The 13,351-nt window shown below is 37.3% G+C and overlaps 2 protein-coding genes across 2 annotated transcripts in view; both read right to left on the bottom strand.

The window, feature by feature from the left end:
• Positions 1-5,083, bottom strand: part of LOC125785626 (mesothelin-like protein) — a 28,137-nt gene extending 23,054 nt beyond the window's left edge. Inside the window, exons 1-3 of the mRNA XM_049469559.1 lie at positions 5,044-5,083; positions 4,907-4,935; positions 2,539-2,715 (exon numbers count right to left, since the gene is read on the bottom strand). Coding sequence (XP_049325516.1) covers positions 2,539-2,715; positions 4,907-4,935; positions 5,044-5,083 — 246 coding nt within the window. The remainder of the gene's footprint in view (positions 1-2,538; positions 2,716-4,906; positions 4,936-5,043) is intronic.
• A 6,870-nt stretch (positions 5,084-11,953) lies between these two features.
• Positions 11,954-13,351, bottom strand: part of LOC103031902 (uncharacterized) — a 58,951-nt gene continuing 57,553 nt past the window's right edge. Inside the window, exon 71 of the mRNA XM_049469925.1 lies at positions 11,954-12,687. Coding sequence (XP_049325882.1) covers positions 12,599-12,687 — 89 coding nt within the window. The 3' untranslated portion in view covers positions 11,954-12,598. The remainder of the gene's footprint in view (positions 12,688-13,351) is intronic.

Below are 13,351 nucleotides of genomic sequence, written 5' to 3' on the forward strand. Positions count from 1 at the left end.
CTTTTGGTCCATCAAAAGGAGCTGGGTGGTCTGTGAATGCATGGTTATTGGACAAATTGGGTCCGATGGGAGCAATGTTGGCTCAGCTTTTTGGAGCAGCGATTCTATCGTTGTGTGTGATGCTTTGCTTTTGCACACTATTGCTAACTTGTGCAAAGGCTATGATTTTGAAATGGATAGGAGTTGTGATGCCTGGAAGTGAGGTTCAAATGCCATTACTATCAAGACGAGATTCAGACATTGATGAGGGTTTAATGGTAGAAAGCGCGTTGGTAGATACATACCCACTTTAGGACTCTTCAATAAATAACCCTATTTACCAAAGCTATGTAGAATATCCAATCATGTATCAGTATATTCATAAAGGTTATGTGTTAGTATTAACCTGATATTTAGAGGTGATTTAAGAATACTATTGTAGGATCAAGAGTGATAGCATGAAAAAAATAATAATAATAATAATAATAATAATAATAATAACAATAATAAGATAAAATGTTTGCTTGGTAATATTAATATAAAATATACCATTTGCTTAATTTGAGTGTACTGTTTGTTTGAAGAAAAGATACTGGGTGTGTCTTATCTTTTTCCTCCAGGACAATAGTGGGGATACCACAAGGGGGTGATTGATGTCCAGAGGTCCCAGTCTGTTGAGAAGTTTGGACACTGAAAGATATGAAAGTCTGGAGGCCTGGGGGACACTGAACAGGAATATAGGAAGCAACATCTGGGAACTCGCCACTTGTCATCAATACATCAGAGGACAATGTGCTAAGGAGTTACATCTTCACACTTTCTATGCTCAACATATATTCATATATATTGTAACAACCTTTTGTTTGTTGATTTTTATATTGTAACCTTTAAGTTTTGCTGTTTAATTACAAAATGATGTATGTTACTTGGGAGTAAGTACAGTGTGACCTCAGGGGTTTTGTTCTTTTCTCGAGGCTAGGGAAGTAATGTTAGGCAGGGCAAGGTGGACTGGAGGGTCCGATGGGTCGACCAGCCTGAAAGTACACATTTTGTTTGGTTTATGAGGTTTCATCTGTATGATACTCACTTGTACATATCCAGAAGTGTTATTCTCAATGGTAAGACATTTCTTCTTTATTGGTATTGGAGTACTGTTTTCAGTGATCGTCTAAGGCCAAGAGATCGTGAGAGAGTTTTTCCTGTCTTGAAGGATTGCTGGATATTATTGGTAAGATAGTGGCCTGGCAGGTTTTCGCTCTCACACTCCACTAAATTGGTAGTGAAATAACACTCATTGGAGGAATGGTTGTAAAACTGTACATGTAACAATGATAATGTACTTCTTTTAGTTCTTCGAGCCTCTAGGAAGCCTCGAAAGGGGGGCAATGAGGTGTATTTCTGTGCTATGGATGGCCACCACTTCTGGTTTGAGAGGCCTTTAGCCTAGAGAAGTTCATGTGTCCAGCTAAACTATTTTGAGAAGTCCATTTCTATACATGATTGGCATGTCACAAGTGGTTGCAGGTAAACAACATGCCGCTTCTCAAAAGGCCATATTTACATATATGGTAAAGCTGTAAATAGGGCGGTTGAAATCCTTAAGGCATGAGAGCTATTGGAGTGACTGTAAGGGACTATTTAAACGGGTTAGCCTGCAAGACTGGGGGAGAGAGAGAACACCTGGGACACCGAGAATTGACAAGCTCTCTCCCACACTTTGCTTCTGACTGAAATAAATATTTATTCCGGTTAAGAAGACAGTGTGTACTGAGTTTTATTTCAAGAAACAACAGCCTTCCAAGAACACCCAAAGAGGAGTCCACAAGAAACAAGAAGACACAACACTACAAGATAAAGAATGGAAATGACAGGTAGATCTGGGTTCTACACACAAATATCTGTCCATAAATCTGGACATATTACTGTTTCATACAATTATTTATCTTACACTGAATATGAAACAGGTCATGCCATGTTAGTACTAAAAGTCTAAATCTGTAATCAATTTATTTTACTTTCACTTTCACTCTGAATTTGTCAGTGAATCTCTAATACAAACGATTATCCTCTGTGAGGACAAACGGAGGACAAGACATCAGAAGGTGCTGAGGTAAATCTAGAGTAACTCACTCCATTGAAGTCCTTCTTCAGACTGATGAAATCAGAGAACGAGGCAAAACTCCTGAATCTCCTGAAGTTCTTCACCAGCCAATCAGAGTCACTGCTTACTGGTTAACAGGTGTGAGTGGATGTAGATCAGGAACCTACATTTCTCTGTAGGAGTCACAGCTGATGGTCCTGGGGATGACTGACAGGGTGTTTGAACCAATCCCAGGAAGGAAGAGGCAGAGATAGGTCTGGAACCACAGGGTAAAGTTCTGTGGACTGAAGGTCTGGAAGCGGGACACCAGAGATTCCAGGGTCATGTTCAGAATGGTCTCTGACACCACTGGAGGAACGCTAGTCACGTTCATCTGGAACAGAAAGGATTAGGAATTAACTTCTGGGAAAGACTTGGAATCTTGATACAGTCAAGAACATGATCACAGTGATCCTCACCTGTCCTGCAGTCTGGTTGAAGGTAGTAAAGAAGATACTCAGTTGGTTCTGTCCTGAAGACATGAGCACACTGTTGAAGACCTCTCTAACCACAGACTCATTTCCCATCAGTCCTGAACCCGACTGCAGGATCAGCTCCGCCTTCTGTTCACCGGTCAGTAAGTTTAACACTGCCACCTACAGGACAAAATAAGCACATCAGACAAGATTTTCAAAGGTGAGGCATTCAACCATGGTTTCTCACCAATAACTGAATTGAATATTAAACATGGTGGTGGTAGACACAGGCATTGGGACTGTTGTGCTGTGCAGAACATCCTGAAGACACATGTGTTGCTGTCCTACACAGTGCCCAGATTAATGACCAATCCTGCATTTATGGAACAGCTGGGACTTAGCTACCAGTGGTGAAATAAAAACCCAAAACCACCATAGGTTCCACAGAGTGAGGTTGTCATCATACTCGTTTTCATATATATATATATAAAGAGAGACAGATCGAAAAAGACAGAGATCTTACCCTTAAGCTAGTAGGTGTTATATTGCCAAAACTGCAGGTAACTTGAATTGTGGAATTGTTGGTGGTGGAATTGGTGGTTCTGTTTTAGTTAGGGAGAAAATTATAAATTATAAATTATATACAGTGGTGTGAAAAAGTCTTTGCCCTTTCATGATTTCTTTTTTTTTGTCATGAATGCAAGACACGGGTGAGACACAGGGCTACAGGACAAACCAAGCACAGGTGTAGCAAACAACAGTAAGGCATCATAAAATAACAACATACCAGAGTGTTTGAAGCAGAAGGTCATACACAGAGGATTAACAACATGGGAACAAAACCATGGGAAAGGCAGAGAGCAAGGTCCAAAAACAGGCAAGGGTCAAACCAGAACACAATCTGAAACAAAGTGGCTAAGCTAAAGCAGTAGTCAGTAAAGAAGCAAGCAGAGGTCTTACACGAAAGGTAGAGAAGATAAAGAGAACGTGAGGTAGAAGAGCTAGAGACTATGTTCAATACTGGGCACAAATAACAGAAAATGAGGGGTATTTATACAGGGAAGCACAGATGAGAACAATCAGATTAATTAATATGACGGAGAGTTTATGAGACACAGTGGCATGTGACAGGGAGATTCCGAGGGAGACAGCACAGGGGAATTCTCGGAAATGTAGTTTTTGTCCAGGGAAACAGAGTTTGTGGCAGGCAGACAGGAAGTGAATGAGCTAACATTTTTGCATGTTGCAGGTTCATGCTGGAATATCCTCCAATGTGTCTAAATTACAACAATTGTGTAAATAAGAGTGTTTCCACAGTGCTGTGAAAGACTCACTGCAAGTTACTGCAAACTGTTGATTACAACTGTTGCTGCTAAGAGTGAAATAACCAGTTATTAGGTTTAGGAGGGAAACACTTTTTCACACAGGGTAATGTAGGTTTAGATTTTTTCTCCCTTATTAATAAAAATCTTAAATTAAAATCTGCATTTTGTGTTTACGTCTGTCGTCTTTGACTAATATTTAAATTTGTTTAATGATCTGAAACATTTAAGAGACAAACATGCAAAAAGGGTGGCAATCACTTTTTTTACACCACTGTAAATATATAGTAACAGTCAAATGTTTGGACACCTATTCTCATTCAATGTTTTCTTTGCTTAATTTATTTTCTACTTTGTAGATTACTATTAATATACAATATAATATAATATATAATATCTAATATTAAAGAGAGGAAAATGACTAAGAGACACATATGGAATTACGTATTTTCCTTCAAGATGCTGAGAAAACTATTTCAGGTGACTCCCTCATGAAGACACTGAGATTAAAATACCAAGAGTCTGCAGATCTGAACTCAAACATACATCTGATACTTCAAGAATCTAAAGTATAAAACAGATTTTGGTTTATTATGAAAAATAATTCTGCATGTGTTCCTGTAGAGCTTTAATACAGTCTTCAATATTAAATTTACAATGTAAAAAATCATAAAAAGGGGTATCCAAACTTTTGACTGGTACTGTATATATGTATATGTATACAGCATTTGTTAATATTTCACATTTTTGTGAAAATTAAAAGGGTAAAGAATGTATACCCATTGTTCAGATTGCAAGGTTCTGTTGTTCCTGGGGGAGGGGAATAAGGGGTCATATTTCATTGATATTTTATTTATATATTATTTCTTACTAAATTCATTGGCTCATCATCAGCATAACACAGTGATGAACTACTCTTATCGTTGAGTTGAGTTGAATTGCACTGAAAGAAAATCAGCAGTAAAATGTGGTACATTTAATTATTCATAATTTGTACACTAGGTTGTTAAAAAAAGACATTGAAATTATATTTTATATGGTGTTCTTACCTGTGCACTGACCAAAGCTGTGCAGCATCCTAATCAGAACGATGACATCATCATTAGAAAGCTCTTTACAGGTAAGATCTCTTTAAATGACTTTAACCTGAATATGTGTTATGTGATGGAGTGTTGAGATATCTCACCTGCCCAGAGAACTGACAGGATGAGCGCTCTGTAGATCATGATGATTCCTCTCGTGATTTGGGTTTGTTTAGCAGATCGTTGTTCACGAATCCTGAAGGAAACAAATGTGTAAATCCTCAAGATTTAGTGGTGTAATGTCAGGCAGAAAATGGACAAAAATCCTGGCCTCTTAAGGAGTCAAATTATTAACAGTTAAATGGTTTAAGTTGACTTGCTTTACATTTAAATTGCATTAATGCAAACTTTTCATTTAAAAAAGATAATTATTCGTAATTAGATAATTCAGTTCCAGCAGTGACTGAGAAATTGAAGGTCAGTCTAAGCTGTAGACCTTTTTGTAGTACATCAGATTATTTCCGATGTTCTTACCCTGCAGGCACATAACAGTAACAGTTGCCTTGAGTCTTGTACATCAATGACACCAGCAGTTTACAGTGTGAACTCTTTAGTCCACGTCAAATGCAGGACTGGCTAAGCTCTAATACATAACATCCAAAGTTACACAACACACTGTTTTAAACTAATGATCTACTGCAAACACCAGGCTGTAAATGGTGCTTAACTACATTTTTCAGATTATCAAACAGACTTTAATAGCAAATAAATATAACCTGAGTAAATAATAAAAAGCACTTTTTTTAAATGATGATTTAATTTATTTAGCCAATCTTGCCCTGTGTGAAATAATATTTACTCCCATAAATTAACTGTTCAATTTCACTACTAACCACAACCAGGCCTGATTACTGCCAGACCTGTAGACTCAAGAAATCACTTAAATAGAACCTGTCTGAAAACATGAAGCAGATAAAAGATCTCAAAAAGCAGCACATTATTATTATTAAACCCCCATCTGAAGAAACTCAACAAAGTCACTGTTCATCTATCAGTCTGGAAAAGGTTATAAAGTCATTTCTAAAGCTTTGAGACTCCAGAGAACCACAGTGATTCACTATTATTCACTAATGGAGAAAAAACATGGAACACTGGTGAACCTTCCCAGGAGTGACCGGCCAACTGAAATTACTCCTAAAGGGCATGAAGAACTCATCCAGGAGATCCCAAAAGAACCCAGAACAACATTTAAAGAACTGCAGGATTTCACTAAAGCCTCAGATAAGATCAGTGTTAATGATTCAATAATAAGAAAGAGATAAAAAAAACACTGCTGACCAAAAACATCACATTTACCCACTAACATCCTGATGATCTCCAGAACTTAAAATATAAATATTCTTTGGACTGACGAGAAAAAGTAGAACTTCTTGGCATCTAGGCATCAGTGCATTGTATGACTCACTACATTCACAAGTGTTGGGGAAGTTGTCAGAACCTGTGATGCCAGTTTTATAGGTTTTCTATTTGCCAGATTTTAGTTAAGGAGTTCATTAGATCATGCTCTCATCACAAACACCTGCCAAAACAAACCACATCAAGAGTGAAAACTGAGACTCTTTCAGTAAAGATTTCCTGAAGTGATGATGAGCTCGCAGGTGACTCAGTTTTATACTTAATTATGTATGCAGCCAGTTTTCTAAAATAAAAGCATTGTATGAAAACGTCTATTGTAACAGAATGTTACATTTTCTCACAGTTGAAGTATTAGGATCCATAGCAGCTCATGTTTTTTTTTTATTTTACTTTATATAAATATTATTTTAGGGCTGTCAATGCTTAAGGGTGCTTAAGCAAATTCAGAAATCCTCACAAGCAAGCTAAGATGTTTACAATAAAGTAAAAAACGTTTCCTCTATACAATTTATTATGCATTCTTTATCCCACACTGGCCTTTTTGACACTTGAACATACAAGTACATGCCAATCCGTATCTGGACATATAGTAATGCACTGGTTCACCCACCAGGGCCAATTAGGGCAATTTAGAGTAAAAAAAGACCTAATGTTTTAAATTAGACACTGTACATAAACTCACACTTCAGTTCTTCACTCTCAAAACTGCTTTAACTGTTTAATATAACTGAAAATAGAACCTTCGCAAGATATTCTATACACTATATACGATAAAGTAAAAGTATTTGGATTCCTGCTCATTGAAGGTTATTAGAAAGAGTTGATCCTGCTTTTGTTGGAGTTACTGTCTCTATGGTCCAGGGAATTAAAGCTTCCTACTTGACTTTGAACTCTTACATTGTTGTGAGGATTTTATTGCGTTCAGCAACAAGTGTTCTCTTATACTGCCCAACAAACTAATAACAGCCAACACCTCATGACCAACAACTCTACCATAGCAACACCTTAACAAGCAATGTATGTTCCATTGCAACACCATAGCAACACCTTTTCTACCAAACAGCAACACCCCAGCAACCAAAAACTATACTGAACAAAAATTAAAATGCAACACTTTTGTTTGCTGAAATTTAAGATCTATGACTTTTCCAATAAATACAAAAGGCTTTTTTTCTCAAATTTTGTTTACAATTAGGTTTAGATCTGTGTAAGTGAGCACTTCACCTTTGCTGATATAAACCATCCACCAGTCACAGGTGTTGAATTTCCAGATTCTGATTAGACACAGTGATTATTATTATACAGGCGAACCCTGGGCCACAACTAAAGATCACTCTAAAATCTGCTTGCCACTGTGAAATTGTCTCATGCAATCTTTAATTATCAGCGATGCCTTAATGTACTCTCAGCCTGCACTATTGATGCACCATTGGCCTCGAAGCCCACACTATATGCCATGCATCATTGGGCTCGGAGCACATGCTATTTTTGATGCATTATTGGACTTGTATCTCGTGGTGCACTCTACAATGCTTTTATTGGCTCTAAGACCATGGGCTCTGCTATCAAAGTATGTACACTAAAAAACACTTACTTAATAGATGCATTTAATCATTGCACTGATGAAGCATGTATTTATGTAGCATGTCTTTCTGTGTCTTTTCAGAAAAAGGTAAAAGATTTCCTGGTGGTTAATTATTTCATATTTTTGGGGTTGCCTCTCAGCACCTGCCTTCTACATCTGGTAGGATCTGACAGGGTCCAGATGCTGCAGGCCTGGGCCAACGATAGAGCCTACGCCAAATAACTTTACATTATTTATTATCTAACATATTGTTAATCCTATCAAGCTGTTATTTTGCATGCTTGCTTCTAGAGTTTTCCTGATATAATTGAAAGACTTTCTATATCAAAAGTGTTTAAGTTGTAATTTCTGACAAAGCTGCTGTTAAAGACACTTTTAATTAAGATTGTTTATTGTAATGAAACCAGCTCACATGATTCTGCACTGACTCATCTTTACTGTCTCTACATTTGCCCTCTTTGACAGGAGTTTTTGGAATTAATGCTGCCAGGCAGAAACATACCTACTAAATTACAGTACCAGTCAAATATTTGGACACACCTACTCATTCAGTGTTTTTCTTTATTTCCTTATTTAATTAATTTCGACATTGTAGATTAATATTAAAGAGCTGAAAACGATTGCGGGACACATATAGAATTCTGGAGTAAAAAAGTGTTATTCCTCCACATTAATCTCCTGATCTAAAGCTGATGAACTGAGATTAAGGTGATTTGAGGTGATTTAATTGGGATGAGCTGGAGCTTCACAGCATGAAGGAAAAGCAGCAGCTGTTGTTCAGCACCTCCAGAAACTCCTTCCTTCAAGACGCTGAGAAGACTATTCCAGGAGACTCTCCCTCATGAAGATACTGAGATTAAAATCTTACCAAGAGTCTGCAGATCTGAACTCAAACATACATCTGATACTTATTTAAAAGAATCTGAAGAAGAAAACAGATTCTAGTTTGTTTGATACTTTTTCTTTACAGAATAATAATTCAGCATGTGTTCCTTTAAGGCTTTAATATAGTCTTCAACACTAAATTTACAATGAAAAAATCATAAAATGAAAATAAAAAGCACACTGAATGAGAGAGAAGAGCTACAAACTTTTGACTGTATGGTTTTATTTCATTTGAATTACAAAGCCTGAAAAAATACAGATTATCTATTAACACTAATTTATGAATTAAGGTAGCAATATGGTTCTGAGTGAAAACCTAATAAATTATATAAATAAACAGGTGGAATGTTTCTGATTGCATGCAACCTGAGACACCTGTACAGGAATGGCCCCCCCCAGTCCTGGAGTGTGTTCAGTCAGCTGTCATAGCAAAAAACAGCAGAGTGAGGACCTGACAGAACCTGTTCAGTTCCATTAATAATGCATAAACTCCACCCGTTTATTACAGCAGAACAGCAGCAGAAACCCTGCTGTTTTCAGAAACAAGGAGCTCAGTTTCATAAGGGTGTTTCACCACCTGCCGTTAGTTAAGAAGTTTGTTAATTTGGAATGTTTCCTTCCCTTGGTTTGGTTTGGTTTCACACAAGAAAAACTGCAAGTGCAACAAAATGCATTACAACAAACCACGTGACTAGCTAGACAGTAAATACAGGAAGAGGCAACACCACTGCAAATGAAGGTAATGGTGGCTGGCTGACAGGCAGCATAGATGGTGGGTAATCTGTCAAAACGGCCATCTTGCTTCTTGCTTAGTCCCATTATACTCCTGCTCTTAAAGTCTCTTAACTGGACAAAATATGTTCAAGTGCATTGTAGAGGCGTGTCTAGCAGGCGATTAATGCCCTCTTGTAGTAAGACCCAGTATCTAATCACACCATACCTGTAATCATTTATATATCTGCCTGAGACATAATTAAATGCCAATAAAAATTATTATCCACACTATTTAAATAGTTCATTGTTAGGTTTATGCTGACCAGGGATACTGAATATTTCTTGACTAGGCTCGTAGCCCAGCAAATGTGACTAACAGCAACACAAACTTTGGGGACAATTCCCGTACATAATCGGATTTGTAGCTCAGCGAATGTCTTCATGTGGGCGTGACCCGTTCTAACAGCAACGCATGTTTTGAGAGCGATCCTTACTGTTGCTCATTGTTGCACATCCACATTTAAATGTACCCTATTGTTACAGACCAAACCAGAGGAATAGAGAATCCAAGTGCAGGTTTATTGAAAAGCCGCAGGCAAAAATAACAGGCAAACAAGTCAGAAACAGGATAATCCAAAAATCGTATATATAAAAAATCAGGCAAGAGTTCAGTAACCAAATCAGAAGGTAAATAAAGAAATAACGCTCGGAAAGTTAGCAACAACAAGACCTCGCATAGATTTAACAGACCAGGTGGTTTAAATACACTAGACAATGAGCAGATCAACAACAGGTGTGCCTCAAAACTGAGGCGAGTGCGACCTCTTAAGACGGGGAGGGGTATTGCTCGGGTCGCTCCTGACACCTATACTGCTACCAGTGTTGGGAGTAACGGCGTTGAAATAAACGTTGCTAACGCTGTTACTTTTTTTCAGTAACGAGTAATCTAACTAATTACTATGGCTGTAACTATAACGCCGTTACCATTTCCGACACCCCGTTACTGCACGTTACTTTAGCTGCTCTATGAACTTTTTTTGTTTTACTTCGCTTGGCCCTGGTTAACCCCTCCTCTTTCCGGTGAACTTGAGCTTCTGGTCGCTGTGCCTGTAGGTTTACGTGGGTTGGCGTGGTGAAGTGAGGCACAGTTGTGACGATTTGCTGCTCTAATCAATTCAGTGATTGCCGTGGACAGCCCAAGTTCCGAATTAAGGATGTTAAGCTCTTTTTAGCTGCTCCGTTTTTTGTGGTGCTGCTGTTTTCTCTTTTGGGAAAGCTGTTTGATCCAGCTGTTAAACTGTTATATTAGTACCATTTTAATTAGTATCATTAGATTGTTGTTTTTGTCCATTCTTTTGTTTTGTTTATATATACATATTTCCTTGTGTGTGGCTTGGTTTCTTTGATTTCATCCCTAGATGCGTATTTCCATTTTTTTCCCATTTTTTTCAGTATTACAAGTTTTAGTAATTTTCTTTGGTTGTGTGGAGCATTTTTATATATTTTTTTAATCCGTTAGATTATATTTTTGTCAACATTTTGGGTTTATTTTTGTTTGTTATTGTTCTAGTAATAGTAGTAAATACATCATTGATTTTCTTTCTTTTTTTTTAGGGGGTGAATAACATAAGTGACATGATAGTTATTTTTACTGGTAACTAATTACTTTTATAGTGCAGTAACTCCATTAGTAACTCAGTTACTTTATTGGAGAAGTAATGAGTAACTATAACTAATTACTTTTTTCAAAGTAACGTGTCCAACACTGACTGCTACGCAAGCTGTTTAATCAGCTCATGACCAGCATAGTGTATGATGCCTTGACCATGTTTGGTCATGCTTGTCAACCTGATTAGTCACACTTGACTAATCTTGTCGATGTTGACAAGATGTTATGAAAGCTGTCCGAGATCCTGGAAGGTTGCAGACTCAGATGAAGGCAAATAAGAATGGCCTATCAATCCTCCAACCAAAAATAATCAGGAAAGAAACAGAGGGAACAAAGGTGCAGCACGCCACCTGAGAGGGTGTTCCATCCTGACATCCAGAGGCGAGTGGAAAATGAGGGCTGACTTGTACCAGTAGCTCCAGTTTCCTCATGTGGTCACCTGTGGTCAACCTAAAACAAATCATTTCTAATTGGAAGAAGAGGAGGAAGTGGCCTACAAGAGGAAAAAAGGAAGTTATTGTGATCTGGTTGCTGCACGTAATGAATCTGGGTGGATGATTTCCATCGGCTGATGTCTCTCCTATAGATCACTAAATTAGGTCCCACTGGCTCTTCAGATGCTGACTGAAGAAGGACTTTTGATTAGAAGTAAAGACCTGAGATGCTCCACCACCAGAAGATGAAGAAACATTTAAAAGGAGTGGCTGAAGATCCTGTAGATGGTCGAGGGCACCGGCGGATGTGCTACAGTTAAAAAAAGCCTTGTAAACAGAGATGTGATGATTGAAAAATAATTTCATGGGACTTTTTATGATGCATGTTAATTTTTATTGAGATGTAATAATCAATGATAAAGTGCATTACAATCAGAAATAAAAGTTTTTTTTAAAACATATTTTTAATATTAGCAATTAAATGAATTGAAGAATTAGTAGAGCTTTTATGGTCATCAAACATTGAAAAAAAACATAATGATTAAATAAATACACATATAACAAATTACAGATTATAAGTGTGTAAGTATTAGTAGCCAGTGTTGATTGTACAATTATTAACAGAGAACAGGGTAGTTCATTAAATTATGTAATGAGTAGAATTTATTTTAATTTTAATTACAGTGCATTTAAATCTGTATTAATACTTAAAGAACAGATACATTATGAGTTATTAAAATAATTATCCAGTATGAGTAATCATACTCGCACACTGTTTTTGTTTGTGTGTGTGTATAGTGTGTGTATAGTGTGTGTGTGTATAGTGTGTGTGTGTATAGTGTGTGTGTGTGTGTGTATGTGTGTGTGTGTATAGTGTGTGTGTGTGTATAGTGTGTGTGTATAGTGTGTGTGTATAGTGTGTGTGTGTGTATAGTGTGTGTGTGTATAGTGTGTGTGTGTGTGTATAGTGTGTGTGTGTGTGTGTGTGTGTGTGTGTGTGTGTGTGTGTGTGATGATTATGGTAGTATCTGCAGTGTGATGGTCAGCAGTGCTACACACAGAGTGATGAACCACGGTCCTGAACCACGATGAACAACAGCTGATCCTGAAACAGAGAAAAGTTACAGTGATGATAATTAACACAGAGTACGGATTGTTACGGTAATGATAATTAGCATACAGAACTGTGTAGAAAGTTACAGTAATGATAATTAACGTAGAGTACTGTACGGATTGTTACGGTAATGATCATTAGCATACAGAACTGTGTGGAATGTTACAGTAATGATAATTAACGTAGAGAGTACAGTACGGATTGTTACAGTAATGGTAATTAGCATACAGAACTGTGTGGAATGTTACAGTAATGATAATTAACGTAGAGTACTGTACGGATTGTTACGGTAATGATCATTAGCATACAGAACTGTGAAGAATGTTACAGTAATGATAATTAACGTAGAGAGTACTGTACGGATTGTTACGGTAATGATCATTAGCACAGAACTGTGTAGAATGTTACAGTAATGATAATTAACGTAGAGAGTACTGTACGGATTGTTACGGTAATGATCATTAGCATACACAACTGTGTGGAATGTTACAGTAATGATAATTAACGTAGAGAGTACAGTACGGATTGTTACAGTAATGGTAATTAGCATACAGAACTGTGTGGAATGTTACAGTAATGATAATTAACGTAGAGTACTGTACGGATTGTTACGGTAATGATCATTAGCATACAGAACTGTGAAGAATGTTACAGT

Source organism: Astyanax mexicanus, chromosome 21, assembly GCF_023375975.1.
Source record: "Astyanax mexicanus isolate ESR-SI-001 chromosome 21, AstMex3_surface, whole genome shotgun sequence".
Taxonomy (NCBI): Eukaryota; Metazoa; Chordata; class Actinopteri; order Characiformes; family Acestrorhamphidae; genus Astyanax; species Astyanax mexicanus.